The sequence below is a fragment of the Sitophilus oryzae genome, unplaced genomic scaffold, assembly GCF_002938485.1.
Source record: "Sitophilus oryzae breed Bouriz unplaced genomic scaffold, Soryzae_2.0 scaffold_1396_pilon_pilon, whole genome shotgun sequence".
Classification (NCBI taxonomy): Eukaryota; Metazoa; Arthropoda; class Insecta; order Coleoptera; family Curculionidae; genus Sitophilus; species Sitophilus oryzae.
The window spans coordinates 5,550,532-5,569,943 of record NW_022146055.1 but is presented as its reverse complement, the minus strand read 5'-3'; the positions used below and the strand labels follow the sequence as shown (position 1 = coordinate 5,569,943).

Below are 19,412 nucleotides of genomic sequence, written 5' to 3'. Positions count from 1 at the left end.
GTTTAAAAAATTGTCTTAGATATACTATGTACCGGGTGCGTCTCAAAAGTGGCTCACCCCTATAACTTTTTTATTTTTTCAGATAAAACAACGATATTTGGTATTTTAGTGTATGACATAAATCGGGATTGATTGACTTATTCAATTGTTTTCGGTCACTTCTACTAGAAATGACTACAACTTTTGATTTTTAAATGGCACCCTCGGTATTTTTTACTTTATTCGATAGAAAATGACACTCTGAATCGAATGATATATCATATGTCAACTTTTAACATGTTAGCATATGGTTTATTTGAAATTGTAACATGCAGTTCATAATGACAATTTGACTCAAAATACCAAGTGTGTGGTATCAAATTATTCGTAAAAAAATAGGCTTTTTCCAAATATGCTAATGAGCCACCCTTGTTCCATTTGAAAAGATTGAGATATATTAAATTAAAGAAAAAAGATAGATTAAAATTACGATTTGGGCATCTTTTAACCGGCCAGGACAAGACACTAAAAACATTAGACGATCAAATCTATTTTTCCAAGGCTCCTTGATTAAAAATTAGTGTTTTTAACACAGCCATGGCACTCTAGATTGAAATTTAAAATAGAATTTGTTTTTGAGTGACTATGTCAAATATTGACATATGATATGTCATTCGATTCAGAGTGTCATTTTCTATCGAATAAAGTAAAAACATACCGAGGGTGCCATTTAAAAACCAAAAATTGTAGTAATTTCCGGTGAAACCGGAAGTGACCGAAAACCATTGCATACGTCAATCAATCCCAAAATATGTCATATACTAACATACTAAATTTCGTTGTTTTATCTGAAAAAATAAAAAAGTTATAGGGGTGAGCCACTTTTGAGACGCACCCGGTATATATTTACAATTACCGAGTGTTAAAATTAAAATTAAAATATCTATCTTATTTATTATTTTCAAAATAAAATAGAATTTTTTTAAATAAAATATACAGTGTCACAAATTTACAAGGTAATTAAAAAATAACTGCTAAAAAGTTTTTTGTAAGTATTTCACCTGATATCATAATTTTATGTACTTGGCAATAGTTTACAGTACGGTTTTTGTGTGTCATGTACGAATAATATCATAGTTTTATTATCTTGTATTTATTTATTTATTGATAAATTAAGTTGTTAATAAATAAATAAATAAATTTAACCGTATTGTTGCTATATGTATATTAGATCATTTGCTACGTTCTTAGATTTTAAGTCCCAAACATCACTCCTAAGATTTTGCCCCGCTAGAATAACCATCCGCCTCACTGTGGAGCGCTGGTCCCTGCGTGACGTAAGCATCCACGGCGACTAGGACAGCTGCGATTTGACGCGATTGAACAGTCCTTTAGAATATATACAGTCCTTGATTTGAACACACCTTAAGTTGACAAAATCACATAAATACGGGTACAAACACAGAAACATAGGTAAGCTCTTCAACATGAAGAATATATAGCCATAATCTCACTCTTAAATTGCAAGGATTTTAGTTCGTAAACTAACCCAGAATCTTGCTATTTTGGATGACTAAAACTAATGGAGTTATCATATTAGCCAAAATTATAAATGATTATTATACAAACTAACTAAAATAACTGGTTAATATGAAAACAAAAATGTAAAATTATGACATTATCCAATACGAATATATAGTTTGCAAACTAACCAGCTAGTTGGTAAACTACCCGTTGACACTGCCTGTTGTTTTGCAAGAATGGGCGGATTCCATCAAAATAACAGTGCTTTTAGTTAGTTTGTAAAATTATCCATTTTAGCCGTAACATTTCGATTCAAAAATGTTCTATATTTCATTATCTTTCTAGATATGAATATGCTATTTTCCAACTATTTTCATTTGAATTCCTAAACAAAATTAACGCCTTGGTCAGGACAGAGAAAGGTGAAAAAGTTCATTCACCAAAATTTACGACAGATATGGCAGGCAAAGACAAAAAGACTGTAAAAACTGTAATACGTCTACTAACAGAGGGCATTGCAAGTTTAATCTAAAACTGATGAAACTAATGAACAAAGCCATATACGGAATTTGTCAATTGGAAGAAGAAACGGCAAAACACATTTTATGTCAGTGCGACAGCCTGGCAAATGTGAGGGTCTTTGTATTATGGTATAATAAGCCACTGATAAAGAGCTATATGAAGTGTTCAGTCTCCGTGTTATTAGACTTTTTGAAAAGGATTATAAAACTGGAGAATGTAACCTAGAAATCAGAAGAGGATTAAAACAGATTTGAAAAGGTCACAGTGGAACAAGCAACCTCATAAATTTGATGTAATCTAGATTTAAAACATATTTTTAAGTCTATTTAAGTTTTAAAAATGTTATATTTTTAAATATATAATAAGGATAGGATATAAAAATATATACTTATAGATAAATATACTTTTATAATTTGAATTTGAAACTTTCATAGAGTTTATAATGTTTAATTGAATTTAAATATTAGTACATTTTAATGGTATTAATTCTGAACTACTCTATAATATTATATAAAATAATATAAAAAAGAAGAATGAAATTATTGGGCAAACCTACAGTAAGATTAGCCATGAAACATGGCTAAAATACGACTATCCATAGACACTTAGTGTTTCTGCCTTCCAGCTTCATCAATACGGGAGGAATCAGCAACGATGAACTAACGATCCTGAAAAAATAAAAAGAAGAAACAAACGAGGCACTAGGCAACATTTGCAACCTGGTGGGTTTGCCCAATAATTTCATTCTTCTTTTTTATTATAGTCCCCACGATAACATCTTTTGTTTATTAAAATAATATAGATATACAAACCTAATAAATACGAAAATAATTAAATAATAAAACAGAAAAAATCCGACCCTAGTATCATAAAAAGGGAGTAGGCGAGATCTCTGTCGGTATCGCCAGTTTTTTTTTAATAAAAACATTCTGAATTAATTCGGCAAGTATACCGGTGTTTCTCAAAAGTTTCTCACTTCAATAACTTTTTTATTTTTTCAGATAAAAATCGAGATTTGGTATGTTAGTATATGGCAGAAATTCGGATTGATTGAAGTATTCAATTGTTTTCGGTCATCTGTTTTCACCGGTTTCACCGAAATCATAGACAAACAAATAAAAAGAGACTGGCAAATTAAATGGCAAGGAGAGGGACAACGTTCCCGTAGAGCAACTCAGAACGCAAAATTCTATTATATAATCTATTTATGTTGATCTGCTCATTGCGTCTATTGGGCCCACTATCTCATTCTAATATAACAAGAGAGAAAGAAGCAGCCATATAAAACGTAATTTCTAAATAGAAATTAGAACAATCGCCTTTCGTTTTCGTCGTCATGACAACCAAGATGACAACATCATGACATGATCATGAAAATGTATTGTGCCCCCTTTCTCTGATAGATATGTTAAAGACACCCGGTAAAATAAAAGTAAGTAGTTATATTTATCATCTTATTAAGAAAAAAGTAGAAGTAGTAATGTCAAAAATATTTCGAACCTCTCTTAATATAACAAATTATGTAATACAATTATTTTTTTTTATTTTTTGGGTAGGTAGTTTATAGCTGGTTTATAGTAACCAGAAACTTTATTAATATACCAATTTTACTTTTGTTTTAGGATTAAAACTGGACTTGAAAATGGTTCAGGATCATGATTCTCGTAAAGTCTTCTTTGCTTGGATATTCCCTTTGTTATTGCAATTAGACAGTTTTTTCGAAAATGAGATTTTTAATGCCCTTTAAAGAAATTGGCCGATCGTTTCCTGCAACAGTCAGTTCTTCTGCATTTAAAATTGGTAGGTGGGTGGAATAAACACAGTTATTTTTTGTTATTATATAATAAAAAGTTTATTTAATTTTATGTATAAATAAATATGTTTATAAAACAGTACAATTTTTGCTTTTTTTATAATTTCCCTTATAATGGTAGTATTCTTTCGTTCTGAATGAAACTGCAAATTTTCACTTAAACTAATTTATTACTAAATTAAAAATCAGTTTAAGTGAAAATTTTCAGTTTCAGAATGAAAGAATACTACTAATAATGGCTAATTTAAATTTTCCGCCAGCCAGAATGTGCGATAATGTCTTACGATACGTTTTATACCTATCTCTTTCTTTTTCATATAAAGCACACATAATAAAAAAAGATAGCAATAAAGACGTACGTCCTGCCATGGTCCTGCTAATTGGTTTCAAAATTGTTATTCTGAGTTGCGCTACGGGAACGCGGTCCCACTCTTTACCATGGGATTTGTCAGTCTCTTTTTATTTGTTTGTCTATGACCGAAATTTTTTACTTCACTTGATAGAAAATGGCATTCTCAATAGAATGGCATATCATATGTCAACTTATAATCAACTTTTGACATTTCAACAATGCAATTTTTAGACTGCCATGGACACAGACGTAAAGACAATTTCACTCGAAATACCAAGCGTGAGGTACCAAATTATTCATAAAAAAGTGTTTTTCCAAATATTCTAATGAGCTATGATGCCATTTGAAATTTAAAATACGTTTTTTAAGCTAGAAAATCAAAAGTTGGTTAGGTTAGGTTAGTATCTCGATTATTTATTTGATAAAATAAAAAAGTCATAGGGGTGAGCCACTTTTGAAAAACACCCGGTATATTATACATAATTTGTCTATAACAAGTTTTCTACTTTATGAACTTAGTATTTTTCAACTGTAATTAATTCTAATAAAATGTAGATCATACATTTACATATTATGAAAAACAAAAAATTGAACTATAAGAAAAAGTAATAATTATAGATAGTGATGTAAAAATTCTAAGTAATCATTACAACGTAACAGTTACTTTACGAGGACTCGAAGTAACACTTACCATTTGAATTTAGGACTCGTTACTCGTTACTAAGCTAATTCGTTACTTTTGCGCTAGCAGTAATCGTAATCCCTGGAAATGCCCGAACCGAGGACTCGAAACTCGATACTGAAATATTCGTTACTTCGACCTAGGTCTAGTTGTTATCAATATGTTTATGTTTAAAGAGTTGACTTGACGCCGACCGGTGTTTTGGATGGCCGTTTGTTGTCGGTTTTTATTTAGGTAATTCCGCACGTTTTTTTCAATTTTAGTTGAAATAAGTAATATAAGATATTATGTAGGGGTAGAGTGTATTTTATTTTTTTATTTATAGTTGCTCGGTGGGCGCAGAATAGAATTGTTTAGATTAATACGAGTATGCCTTAGATATTAATTAAAAATGGATTCACGTTACTCACAAAAAATGTTAACATCTGAAAAAGCAGAGCAAATGTTTTTCCTCTTCAAAAAAGAATAGATATTTCGCCACTTACACTGTAAGAAAATCTACAAAATAAAAATAGTATTTTTTAATATACACTGCTGCGTTAATCCAAAGAACTTTTTTGAAGAGATGAATCCGTCACAGAGGAATAGACATTTTTTAAATATTTTTACATTTTAACAAAAATATATACATTTTACTTATTTTTACTCTCTAATGTTTGCATAATTATTAATGTAAAATACAAAGAGAGGGAGAAAAAAAAATACATTATATTATACATATATTTTCTTTGTTTTCTTTTATTTTTAATTTTATTAATATATAGTAATAATATATTATAAAAATATTATATATATTATTAAAAACTTATTACTTGGTACTTGAATACCGAGTATTGAAATTATCCTAGTAAGCCCTTACACTAGAAGAAAGTAGAAACCCCTTATAGTTTAAACCGAGCGCGCAACAAAGATCGCCGCATACAATAAGTAACGAAGTTCCAAGTCAAGCCCAAGTCTTCCAACCTGTACACAAAACAACGATTATAAAGAAACGATACTAAGTACCAAAGTAACGAGTAACTAAAGTAACTAAAGTAACGAGTCCTATTACCAAATTCCATATAAGTAACTAAAGTTTACATCACTAATTATAGACTTAAAACTTAAAAAAGTACTTAAATTAAGTTTGTATAATTATATAAATAATTGTGCCTAATAAATAGGAATATAAGCGTATAATACAAATACACTAATGTTCCAAAAATATGAAGTCTTATAGTGATGGGTTGTTATTTAACTATCTGTTATTTTATAATAATTATTTAGAAATAACATAACGCAACCGTTACTACTTCTAAAAAATAACAGATATAAAATAACGACACATAGAGATCGACCGCTCGTGAAACAAAGTCGGCACTCTGCACCGCCACGAAATTCCATGCTGCTCGAAGCAATTCCAAAAAACAATTAGTATGGATGGAAAACATGTTATTTCGACAACCATCGATACAGGCGGCGAGATACAACGGACAACGGAGTGGGAAATGCGCTACGGCGAACGTAGCTGCATCGGTCGATGCCGTCAATGGTCGTGTTGGGCTTGCAACAGCTTAAAAATAATAGGATATAAAAGAAGCAGCTTTTTTGAAACAGTTGCGGGCATAACGCCTGGCGGTCGAGATAACAGGAGTGGGAAAGGAACGCTGCTGCATTGGTCGATTGTCGATGGAGGCCCGCAACGGGTTGGAGAATAACGTATAGAAAATAAGCAGTCATTTTAGATACGTTGTTTTTTAACCTGTTACGAGCATAACAGGCGGCGGTCGAGATAATCGGAGTGGGAAAGTAACGCTGCTGCATCGGTCGATTGTCGATGGAGGTTCGAAACAGGTTGGAGAATAACCCATCAGTTGTTTTAGATACATTGTTTTTCAACCTGTTACGAGCATAACGGGCGGAGGTCGAGATATTATGGCGCTGTATGTTTCAGTACTTAGTTATTAAGTTTCAGTTACTTAGTTATTTTTATTAATATCTTTAAATATATACTTTCATTGATTTTGCTACATTTTAAAACTCTTCAAAGACAATTTTACTAAGATTTACTTTAAGAAATTGTGAATGGTGCTTAGAAATTTAGTGATTAATTTATTTATTATAAATTATAATAATGAGAAGTACCTAATAAAAAATGGAAGTAACAATTTAATTAATTATTTAGTAATATGTATATTTTTCTAAAGAAATGCTTTAGAATAAAAAGTTTTCAGTTTTTCTATATTTTCCCAGTCTTAAATTATTACAATAGTTGCAAAGTAATAGTTTTGTATTTTTCACCACTATCTAAGACTATTACTGTTATAGATGGTGATAAGAATAAAAACACTGTGTTAAGAAAAGACTGTTTAAAAGGTAGCAAACACATTGAGTATAATATTAATTTTAAATAATGTATATTAGTTGGTTTTGCTGCGGTTTAAAGCTCTTCAAAAAACAAATTTACTATTCAGAGATAATGATACAACAAATAATATATACTAAAAATACACTAAATAAAGATTCAACTACTAAAACAAGTAAAGGCTGAATTATACAGACTTCAAATTATTTGGAATCGCATTAAGAAAAATCAATCTCTTGAAATACTATAATTAGATATTACCCTTGTTTATACAGTATGTCCCCGGATTGTCTTTATAAGAGGAAATAAAGAAACCTGTTATTTTTTAGCTGTTATTTTAAGCTGTTTTTTATAAATAACTATAACAGTTTCAACTGTTATCTAAAAATAACAGTTTTGCCCCACACTAAAGTCTTATCATATATTGTAAAGATATTTTTAAATTCTACTAATTTATCTTTTAATACAGCATTTATTTTTTTTATTTCATTAAAATATAACTATCATAAAACGTAAAATTATGCAAATTTTACAACTAAATTTGCAATGATAAAATTTGATACATACATATATTATTTTTCAAATAATATATTAAAGTAAATAAATCCCAATAGTATAAAAATAATATACCAAATTAATAAAGAAATATAATAACATAACTAGAGGTAGTTAATAAAGATAATTTAGCGTTTTAACTATTTCTAAACACATTTTTAAATTAATAATTCTATTTAATGGTGGCATAAAAACTGTTTAATATGTAACAAGAATAATCCTCATTAAAAAACCGGCACTAAGAAGTATTTTCTAGTAAAGGTAAAAGGTAAAAGTGGGATGGAAGTTGTATTTAAAGGCGACGGTAAATAACGCAAATATAGAGTTGGCCTTTGCGAAAAATTGTACCATTTGTTTCGATTAAAAAGAACCGTGACGTATGTTGACATTTATATTCGAGTGAAAAGACCAAGGACGAAGAATGTATTTGAAAATTCATAGGTTACAGTATGAATTCTTTGACTTAGTCTTGTTGATTCTACATTAGCTTATTCAAGTTACAAAAACCACTGGTTAGAGTTGAAAAAATTATATATTTACGATAATGTTTACAAAAACAATTGTATACATCAAGATGTTTTCAAAGATTTTGTTGTTTTAAAAATATGTTTTAATAATAATCTAGAAAAAAATACTATAAGCTATCATCCAATTTTAATATGATTGTCTTTTTGTTAATTAAAAAAAATTTAAAATTGTAATTTAAAAATAGATGCAGTTTTTATTTGAATTACTTAAAATCGGCTTGGCCGAAATTTTCAAATTTGGCATAGTTTGCTTAAAACCTATTTACAAAACTTGGCTATAAAATGTATTAATCTATTCAACGCAATTTCGCTTAGTTTTCCAACGGCAAACAGTCGACAATATAAAGGACGAAGAAGCAATACTCACCGCCAGTGTTCGTCTCCTGTCCCTTTTCTTCAAAAGCAAATTCCTTTTAAGCATGGCCCTCAACTGGGCCAAATATATTCTCCATCGACCCTGGTCGCCCATTTTCTATCAATAGCCCTTCGACTTCCGTATGAACAACGCTTTTGCCCGGCAGCAAAATTGAGGAGAGGAGCTTTTTCAGCGCGCTATATTGGAAAATGATTGGTAGCTAAGTCCTTGTGAACCATTTCTGTAAACAAAGAAAGAATTTACTATTACAAGTTGCATAAAATAAGACAATAATCAAATAATATGATTTTATAACGAAGTATTGTAAAATAAAATTAGTTTTTATTCAGTGGTCTAGCTTTACTTCATTTATGTAAAGTGCATCTCTAAATTAATGTGCTTTAGAAGTTATTAGATAATTCCAATATTTAGATTGGATGTTTATTGCAAATTAATATTTTACAATGGGATATATCGACACTTCCGGAAATACCGGAAATTGATAACAGATTTCACATTTTAAATGAATATACCGGTCTTCGTATGCTATTGGATGTTTTGAATTGAAATTTATAGAATCTTATTAATTTTTTCGAAATGGAAACATCATTTCAAGAACAAAACATTTCACTAAGACAGATTTAATTTATTACAGGTTAGGTTAGGTTAGGTTAGGTTAGGTTAGGTTAGGTTGCTGGGGTTTGGGATCATATTTGATCCCTCACTCGGAGGCCTTGGACCCATTGCGATACCCCTGTATTGCTTAAACCAAGGCCAACTTTATAAATAATGACAGAAGTACATAGAGAACTAACATCATTCTTCCATAATTTTAGAAGAATGTTCAGTAATGCATTTGGAAACTAAAATTGACAAATGGTTAGATACACACACGAAATACAGATAGTAAAACCCACTGAATAAAATAACTCACTAGCCATTAGTTTTTATAGCCATTCATTCATTTGATTGAATCACAAACTTTGACGCTTAGATTATATGATTTTTATTCAACAGTATTTTTTCTCAAAAAATGGTAAATTTTGGATATAAACTGTTATACCGGATGCGTCTCAAAAGTGGCTCAAAAAATCGAGATTTGGTATGTTATATGACATAAATTAGGATTGATTGACTTATTCAATTGCTTTTGGTCACTTCTTGTTTCACCGAAAATGACTACAACTTTTGATTTTTAAATGGCACTCTCGGTATTTTTTTACATTATTTGATAGAAAATGACATTCTGAAGAGAATGACATATCATATGTCAACTTTTCACATTCTTGCTTAATAAAAAATCGTATTTTAAATTTCAATCTGGATTGCCATTGCTATGTTAAAAACTTTAATTCTTAATCAAGGAGCCTTGGAAAAATATATTTGATCGTCTAATGTTTTAGTGTCTTGTCCTGGCCGGTTAAAAAATGCCCAAATCATATTTTTAATCATACCTCAATTTTTTCGAATGGAACGAGGTTGGCTCATTAGCATATTTGGAAAAAGCATTTTTTACGAATAATTTGATTCCACACACTTGGTATTTTCACAAATTTTCGTTACGAACCGCAAGTCATAATTTCAAATAAACCATATGCGAAAATGTCAAAAGTTGACATATGATATGTTATTCTATTCAGATTCAGACTTTCTATCGAATAACGCAAGAAAACTGAAGGTGCCATTTAAAAATCAAATGTTGTACTCATTTCCGGTGAAACAGGAGGTGGCCGAAAACAATTGAATGTTGTCAATCAATCCTAATTTATATCATAATATACTAACATACCAAGTTTGCTTTTTTAACTGAAACAATACAAAAGTTATAGGGGTGAACCACTTTTGAGACGCACCCGGTATATGTTTTGAAGAAACTCAATCATATTCAATCAGTCATAATCATAATTCGTATTCCTTCCATATATTTTTTTGGCCGACGGACTGAAGCGTATCGGAAACAGTCTTGTCGCGTTCTTACATTTGTACAGTACATCTGGTGGATCTGTGTCTATGAAAAGAATGCGAACAAAAAACATTTAAATAAACAGCAATATATTTTATACGTCGATTTGACGAGTGCGTCACTGCAAATCGCTCCGCCCACTCATTTTATTGGCTACTTGCAAATTTGTTGAATTTTTATTGATGGGACGCGTCGTCTATTTTTTTACGAAAAACATCGAGAGAATATCGTTTCCCCTCTCACGGATACCCCTTAGCTACAGAACGGACAGACGTACTGTACCACCTCTGTTAAAATTTTGCTGATATTTATTTATTCTTTCACCTCTTAATTAAATCTATTACCTTTTTCAAAAGATACAAATTTTTAAAATAAAACTTTCGTAATGATATAAATTGTGCAATAAAAAGTATGGAACTGATACGGAACGGAAGCTTACGTATAGCGTCAATACAATAAAAAAATACGGAACGGATATGGAATGGATGTGGAATGGAAACGGAAGGTATAGTGAGAATCAACCTTAAAACGGACATTATAAGGAAACTGCAGGTTGCACAACACTAGATGGAACGAAATATGCTCGAAGTAAAGCAAGAAAGGCCGTGAAAAATAGAGTGGATACGACAAAAGACCCAGATAACAGATGTTATCAATAGAATCAAATCCTTCAAGTGGCAATGGGCAAGACACCTGGCAAAAAGGACGGACAATAGATGAACTACAAAAATTACAGCCTGGAACCCACGAGGAATTAATAAACCTAGATGAAGACCGACCCTGAGATGGGACCATGATATTAGAAAATTAGCAGGTATAACTTGGGTCCGCATAGCTAACAATAGACAACAATGAGCCCAACTACAAAGAGAGTATCTAGATATGTGAGGGATACTACACCATAATTGGAAGTTGTTGAATAAGCTAAGAATGATCATAATGATGATGATATTTTTTTAAAGCTGTCAGTATTTTCGAGGGTACCATTATATCGAAAATGTTATTAATCGAAGAATCTCATTGTAAAAACATTGATCATGAAAAATAAATGAAGCCAATCTAGATACCTATTAGTGTTCTCTAGAAACTTATAATGTAGTCTCTGAAAGGATAAATTCTATATATAATTCGGTATATAAAGACAAAATTGATATACATTATACATTATAGTAAGATCTTATGAAAAATTTGAAAATGATTATGTAAATAAAACTTTAAGAGAAGAACATATTTGAATCGCTCTAAATATTTATTAAAGTAAGTATGAATTAATTACTGTAATGAAGAGTTGTGAGGGTACAGATTACCCAGAGTAAGTCTTCTTGCTGCAATGCTGCGCACTCACAACAATGAGAACGATTTCATTTAAAAAAACATAGAAAATATGCAATAAATATAGAAAATACGACATAATACCAATATCTACTATTAAGTCTGCTCTATTTTAATTTATAATATATGCATCGGTTTTTTTTCTGAAGATTAATTTCTTAAAATAAATATTGTTGGACTGATAAATTACTTGACACCTAACTATTCGAAAACCAATATTGAAATGAGAACGATTTCATTTAAAAAAACATAGAAAACGTCGTTCATGTAGGGCGAAAAGTAATGCCTAGCCATAGGCATTTTGCCAGAGCACCTGTAGCTCCGTGGGTTGAGGCTATCGCTCGTGAGCGAATGGTCCGGGGTCCAAATCTCACGCCGACCAAGACTTTTTATATATTTTTTGCTTATAGCGTGATCTTATTGCATTGGTTTCTAATTTTGTTGATTGGTTAATTATTTTATGGCTGGTTAGCGTGGTTATTCTGGAGGGTGTTAATTCATTGGTTGGGTTGGAGCATTTTGGTGGGGGTTATTGGTTTTTACCAATTTATATTTGTTTTTAATTTTTTTTATCAGTGTCGAGGTTAGTTGGTGCTGGTTAAATTTGCTATTGGTGGGGTGGATAGCGTTGGTTAGTCCTTATAAAAATTCCTATATTTCATAAAGCCGTCATGTGCGTCACATCAACGACGTCATACCTATTAACGGCGTTTTAGTAAGCTACCGTTTAACGGCAGTTTAAGTACAGCCAAATAAATATTGTTAGACTGATGAATTACTTGACACCTAACTATTCGAAAACCAATATTGAAATCGTTCAACCGTATGAGTTGAGCTGCTGTAGTTTCGAAAGCGTACTAAATCTGCAATTTAAACTTGCCGAATCTATCTCAACTTCGCAATCATTTAAAGTGCATTTACAATTCGATCAAGATTTAGTTAGAGTAGAATCTTATAGTTTAAGTATTCCCTACAATCATAACTTTAAAGATTTATTCATTGCTGAAGTCTGTAAATTTTCAATAAATTGTTACATCGTCTTGTCTTCATCGTTTTACTAGTTTTAATCATTTTTATATGAATTAATAATTTTAAGATATTACTCGTAGGTATTTTAATAGTAGAAAAAATTATATTTAGTGAGTCGCATGAAAATCCATTTTGTTTGATCTACATGTAATTCCCCACCATATTTCCATTATCAAATTATGTAATAAGAAGATTGAAGATGCACGCATCACATCTCTGTTCTGCATTGCAGTTTAAAAGAACATCTTGACTTTATTCCAACATTACATTAGGTTTACCATTAAATTATCGACGTCATTCCCCAGCAGCCTCTTGACGTCGTTTTTTCGATCAGGATGTTATTTATTTCAACTCGACTTAAAATTTTTGTTGTTGTCAACTCTTGCCAAATTATAGGTTATAATTTTGTGTCAAATTATGTCAAACAGAAATGATAAATATTTTGCATTTTGGACTGTGTTATTACGTATGTTTCGTGTTTTTTTTTTTAAATTAAGTGGTAGAAAACTCAAGGGAAAATTAAGTGTTGACCCAGACTATAGTTTACAATTTACATTCGGTGCCCAGAGACAGTTCGCCAGAGATTATGGCCAGAGAGTTGTATTAGCCACTAATAAAGTTTGTATACCATCTCGTATATGGTACCAAAAACTGTAGTATCTGTAAAATAACAGCACATAATAGGTAAATAATAAATTTAAGTACTGCAGAGAGATAATGTCAAAAGATACTGGTTTACAAAAATTAAAAAATTATATTTAATGAGTCGCATGAAAATCCATTTTGTTTTTATCTACATGTAATTCCCCACCATATTTCCATTATCAAATTATGTAATAAGAAGATTGAAGATGCACGCATCACATCTCTGTTCTGCATTGCAGTTTAAAAGAATAGTAATATATTCTGTTTTATTTATGTTGTGTTTTATTTATTCCTTTGCAATATTATTTTTGCTTGAGCTTTCCTCTTTTTTATGTCTTTTTTTGGTATGTGGTGTTTTTTTAAAATACACCCTTGCTTGTTTTGTATTAACACATACTGTAATTGTTTTTAATAAAATAACTCTATTAGATTTTTTCAATTTTATAGGTACAGTTTTTTTTTACAATATTTTGAAGTAATCACTTGTCACTCAAATTTTAAATATATTAATTTTCTGCTATGCGTTCCAATTGTACCAACTTATTTCTTTGTAAAATAAAATAAACTACTTTGAAAATAAAATAATAGACACATCTATCACTGTCAAGGATCTTGTCATTGAACAGACTATACATTATTATATACATTACAAATCATTATAATATAATAATAATAGCTCCCGTATATAGCGTTTAACGCCTAGGGAGTAGCAAGGTACAGCTTGCTATACTAGAGCCGTTCGGTATACAAGGAAGGTAATGTGGCTAGCACTACGCTTCAACCGCCTATTATTACCTCAGGATTGTGAATCCCAAGTACTCATTTAAGGCTGAGTCGACCTAGGTACCCAAACTATTTTTATTTTAATAAAAATAGTCGGCTGATAAAATGCCGGGTGTGGGAATCGAACCCACACCTTGAGATTGGTAGACGAGAGTCTGTACCTCTACGCCACCGGGCACACAAATCATTATAATATGGTAAATAAAAAACAAATCAGTTAAAATGTTATAGTTAGTGATATAAAGGATAATATTACCCGTAATTTTGTGGTAATATTACCGCAAGATTGGTAATATTGGAGATATTGGTTTTTTTCCCACTCCACCCTTTTCCATTTGTCCAGGTCTAAAATAAGTATGTTGGCTGTAGACATTTTAAATTTACCATCGTCAACAGCCGTAACCCAAAGAACCTTTAGTACTAATTTTTCATTTTTCATTTAGATTTGTTCATCGGCCCAGAAGAAACAGACTTACCGTGGAAAGGGCCGGAAAAATGACTTATATTGCCCATAATTATAATTTACTAAACATTCAAGGCCGTCGACGTGCCGTCGATCTACGTCGATCCAAAACCGAAAGTTGAAAATTTCCAATTATATTCTGATTATGATATTGTCGCGCCATCTAGTATTTTATTTGTGCAATTTTAGCTCTTTCATTTCGAGTATTTTTCTGTTGCGTAGCTAGATATTCTGTGCTATAACATAGGCCACTCTCACTCTGACTAGTTTTAAAAACGTTCTTGTCTTTTTTTTTGTAATATTTTTATAGATTTGAAATAAAAAAATCATATTATTTAAAAAGCTGTTAAAACAAATTACCAATGTTACCGTAATATTACCGATTTATAAATTATCTGTACTTTTACATCACTAGCTATAGTAATATTAAAATGTTATAATCGTGATCTAACACAATGCACATAAAAGGTATAGATTTAAATCAGGAATACAAACACCACCGAAAATTTCACAAAAGAACATAAAAAATTCAAGGTTAATATTATTCATCGCACTAAAACTGAAACACGCCATACACAAGGGAGAACTGATCCCGACCTTTGCCAAAAATTAGTTTTATCGTCGCTGTACTTCGTTCACCCACTGACTGGAAGTATAAGGGCGAAAAATAAAGGGCAAGTATAAAAATACATCGGAGAAAATCATTAGAAATTGGCATTGTTTTAGATAGTCTACTCATAGATATTAATAGGAAACCATCAGGCAATTAACTTATAAAATCTGTACACTTTAATCTAATTGCAGTGCACCTGTAATAAGTAAAAAAATAATTGATCCACATTCTAACATATATACACCACTAAATCGTTACTATTGGCCGTTTAGATTGATTCTTTTGTAATAACTGTACTACAAGTATTTAATTTGAAATGATTTTAATAAAAAAAATATTCAAACTATAACCCTGCAGAGTTTGATTAAATTTTCTTTATTCATTCATATTTTCATTCATCTTATCCAATATTCAAACAGAATTCAAAGCGATCAACTCAGCAACCATCAATTCGAAGTTGGTCAAAGAATGCCTAGAGAAGCTAAACAAATCAGGCAAAGGAAACAAAGTCCTCCTACTCTGGGTACCACCAAGGGATAGAAGATAATGAAAAAGCAAACGATCTAGTTATAAAAGGAGCAAACACTCCACTAACTGGACCAGACATTTTATTATTTTTAATAAAAATATAAAATAAATAAATAAAATATTTTTACTAAATTAAAATCAGCATTATGCAGTGACAACATGACGTTCATTTCAGTTAACGTCTCCTTTTTGCTGCCAGGGCTAATAATGACTTTCATTATACACCCCCCAATAATGAAAGAAATGTTAAAATTATTTATATCATAATTATATTACATATGTGGTAAACGTTCTGAAAGCTGCAGCAAGTGAGGCTTTAGGCGAAGAAAATACAAGAGAAAAATCTGATAACGATAGATGGAACACAGAATTGGAAGAACAGAAAAACGTAAAGCAAAAACCATATCACAAATGGATATGTACAAAATCACCTGAAGACAGGACAGAATACAAAAAGGAGCTCGCTACTTTCAAGAAATTGTTAAACAAAGAAAAGAATGAAACGTGGGAGAAAAAATGTGCTGAAATTAACTCATTTCTAGGACGCTCAAGATCAAATGAAGCTTGGAAATTTATAAATAACCTTAGATCGGATAAATCACCTAAAGTAAATACACCTTCTATCAACCTAAATAAATTCCAAGAACATTATAAAAATAAATTCAAACGAAAGTCGCCCTTTATATCAAATGATGTCCCCAACAGCATATAGAACACGAGGAACATATATGACGGTGAGTGTAGATATGGTTGAAAAGGCTTTAATTGCAATGAAAAACGGAAAGTCTAGTGCTCCTGAAGGAATACCTGCAAGAAATTCTCGTATTTTCACTACATATATTAACGGGAAGCCCATACCTATAACTCCGATCCACAAAAAAGGAAGAAAAGATATTTGCACTAACTACAGATGTATAGCTGTGTCTGACACTCTTAGCAGACTGTACGGAAAAATACTTAAAACCCTAATAGAAGATGAATTTAGCCCCCATGAGATTGAAGAACAAGCCGGGTTCAGAGCAGGCCGCTCATTTGCTCATTGCATTGATAATATCTTTCCAATAACTCAGATCATTGAGAAAAAGACGGCAACGAATAACGACCAAATTCATCTCCTGTTTGTGGACCTTAATAAGGCTTATCATACGGTACCAATTAAGAAACTATGGGAAGTTCTCGAAAAAAGCCCAATAAATATAACACTAATAAAAGCGGTACAGCAACTTTACTGCAATTGTTCCTCAAGAATTAAAATAGACCCAACTCTATCTGAATTATTCCCACTATCAAAAGGTCTAAAACAGGGTTGTTGTCTGTCCCCAACTTTATTTAAAATCTACTTATCAGAAGCTCTTAAGCACTGGCGCAAGAAGTGCTCTCAGATGGGAATACCTATTAATGACAACCTTTCTCTGTATACTCTGCATTTCGCCGATGATCAGATAGTAATGGCCCAAGACGAAGAAGACCTAGAATACATGACCAGAAAACCGATAGAGTACCAGAAATGGGGACTGGAGCTAAACAAGAAGAAGACAAGGTATATGTGTGTTGGTGGCGAGTTGGAAGACCTACTATTAAATAACAATATAAAAATTGAAGCTTGCGAAGAATATATGCATTTAGGGGTAAAAATCGCAAGCAACGGGAGATGCGAAAAGGAAATCGAAGAACGGATTGGTAAAGGCAGAAAGGTGATAGGAGCGCTGAACTCGGTGCTTTGGTCTAGGGATATCTGGGATCACAGAAAAAAACTGATTTATAACGCGATTCTGAAAAGCGTAATGTTATATGGCTCTGAGGTATGGCAGTTAAGGGAAAAACATAAAAAGAAGTTGTTGTCGACCGAAATGGACTTCTGGCGAAGATCAGCCCGAATCTCCCGTTTAGACAGAATTAGGAACGAGAGAATACGTGAAAAAATGAAGGTGGAAAATAACATTGTACAAGATATACAAGAAAAACAACTGCAGTGGTACGGCCATGTACAACGAATGGCTGACGATAGAATACCAAAGCGAGTGTTGCAGTGGACCCCTACAGACAGACGTACACGAGGCCGACCTAAACTCTCCTGGAATCAAGGAATCGACAGAGCCATGTCGGAAAGGAACCTACTACCAGGAGATTGGGACAATAGACGGTGGTGGCGCATGGAGACCGGAGGGCGACGAAGGACGCTATAAAACCGGACATACATACATAATTATGAAAACTCAGGGATAGGAAGAGGTGAACTAATCGCATGGGCCTCCTCGATCACCTGACCTATCCATTTTAGATTTTTATATGCGGTATGGTTAACAAGGTTTACAAAAGAACTTACGAATTAAGAGACGCACTCGAAGAGGCGGTACGGGAGAAGTTTAATTAAGTCGACTGGGCGTTTTGTAAGAATAGCTAGTAATTCAGTTTTAAAAAGATGCAGATTTTTTTTGGATATTTCCTAAAATAACTTAAAGTGTATGTAGTAATATTATATATATTATAAGTGTATGAAAAAAAATATTATAGCTTACATCGCTGAAAAGCTTAAAAATGGCGCTTTTTATGAAGCCATGGCCAACTATGGTTTCCATTTAAAAAAACATATGTTTGTGTCGTATGTCAAAAATGACAAGCTTTAGAAAAAAATCGGAGAACACAAACTCATTAGGGATGTGATTATCTACAGCTTTTATCTAAAAACTTTTTGTCTAAAATAGATTATAAAGGAGTTAGGGACAATAATTTTTAAAATAGGTAAAATTTGTTTTTTTTTTCGAAATATCTAGTAAGCCATGAACTTTTTCAAAAATCTGAAAGGCGCATATTTATGACCCCACAAAACTGCAATCCTTTCCCCATTTAACCAACTCTCTATCTCCAGTAGTTTCCGAGATACCCATAGAGAACATAGTAGGAAACTCACCCTGTATATCCAAAAGATATACAGGGTGTTTCAAAACAAATGCGAAAAACTTCAGGGGGCGATTCCTTGTTCAAAATAAAGGGTAGTTTGCTTCATAAATGTTGGGTCAAAAGTCAACCATTAGGGAGATATCGCGGTACAAAGATGGCGGAAAAATAATGTTTTTATTTTTTATCTTGAAAACGAAAAGAGATAGAGATAGTCTAATGAAATTTTATGGGAGCATTACTGTTATGAAAACACACTTTCTGGTAATTTTTTCACTTTTTTAAAATGAGTGGAAGGGGCTGAAATAAACTACCCTTATCATTCTTGTTAACGAAATTTAAACAAAAATCTTATCAAACACATGCAAAAAATTGATTTGGATAGCTTGGTTTATTTAGAAACTTTTTTATCTCTTGTGTTTCTTTGATAAAACTCGCCGATTTGAAATTAAAAAATAACATGTAAAGCATTACATGTCAGGATCAAAAACATTTTAGATAAAGA

The 19,412-nt window shown here is 31.6% G+C and overlaps 1 protein-coding gene across 2 annotated transcripts in view; it reads right to left on the bottom strand.

Annotated features, from left to right (window-relative positions):
• LOC115875948 (ATP-binding cassette sub-family A member 5-like) overlaps positions 1-19,412 on the bottom strand; it is an 82,094-nt gene that overhangs the window by 39,807 nt on the left and 22,875 nt on the right. For both annotated transcript variants that reach the window (XM_030891554.1, XM_030891555.1), the window contains one exon: positions 8,666-8,894. In XM_030891554.1, coding sequence (XP_030747414.1) covers positions 8,666-8,767 — 102 coding nt within the window. In that variant the 5' untranslated portion in view covers positions 8,768-8,894. The remainder of the gene's footprint in view (positions 1-8,665; positions 8,895-19,412) is intronic.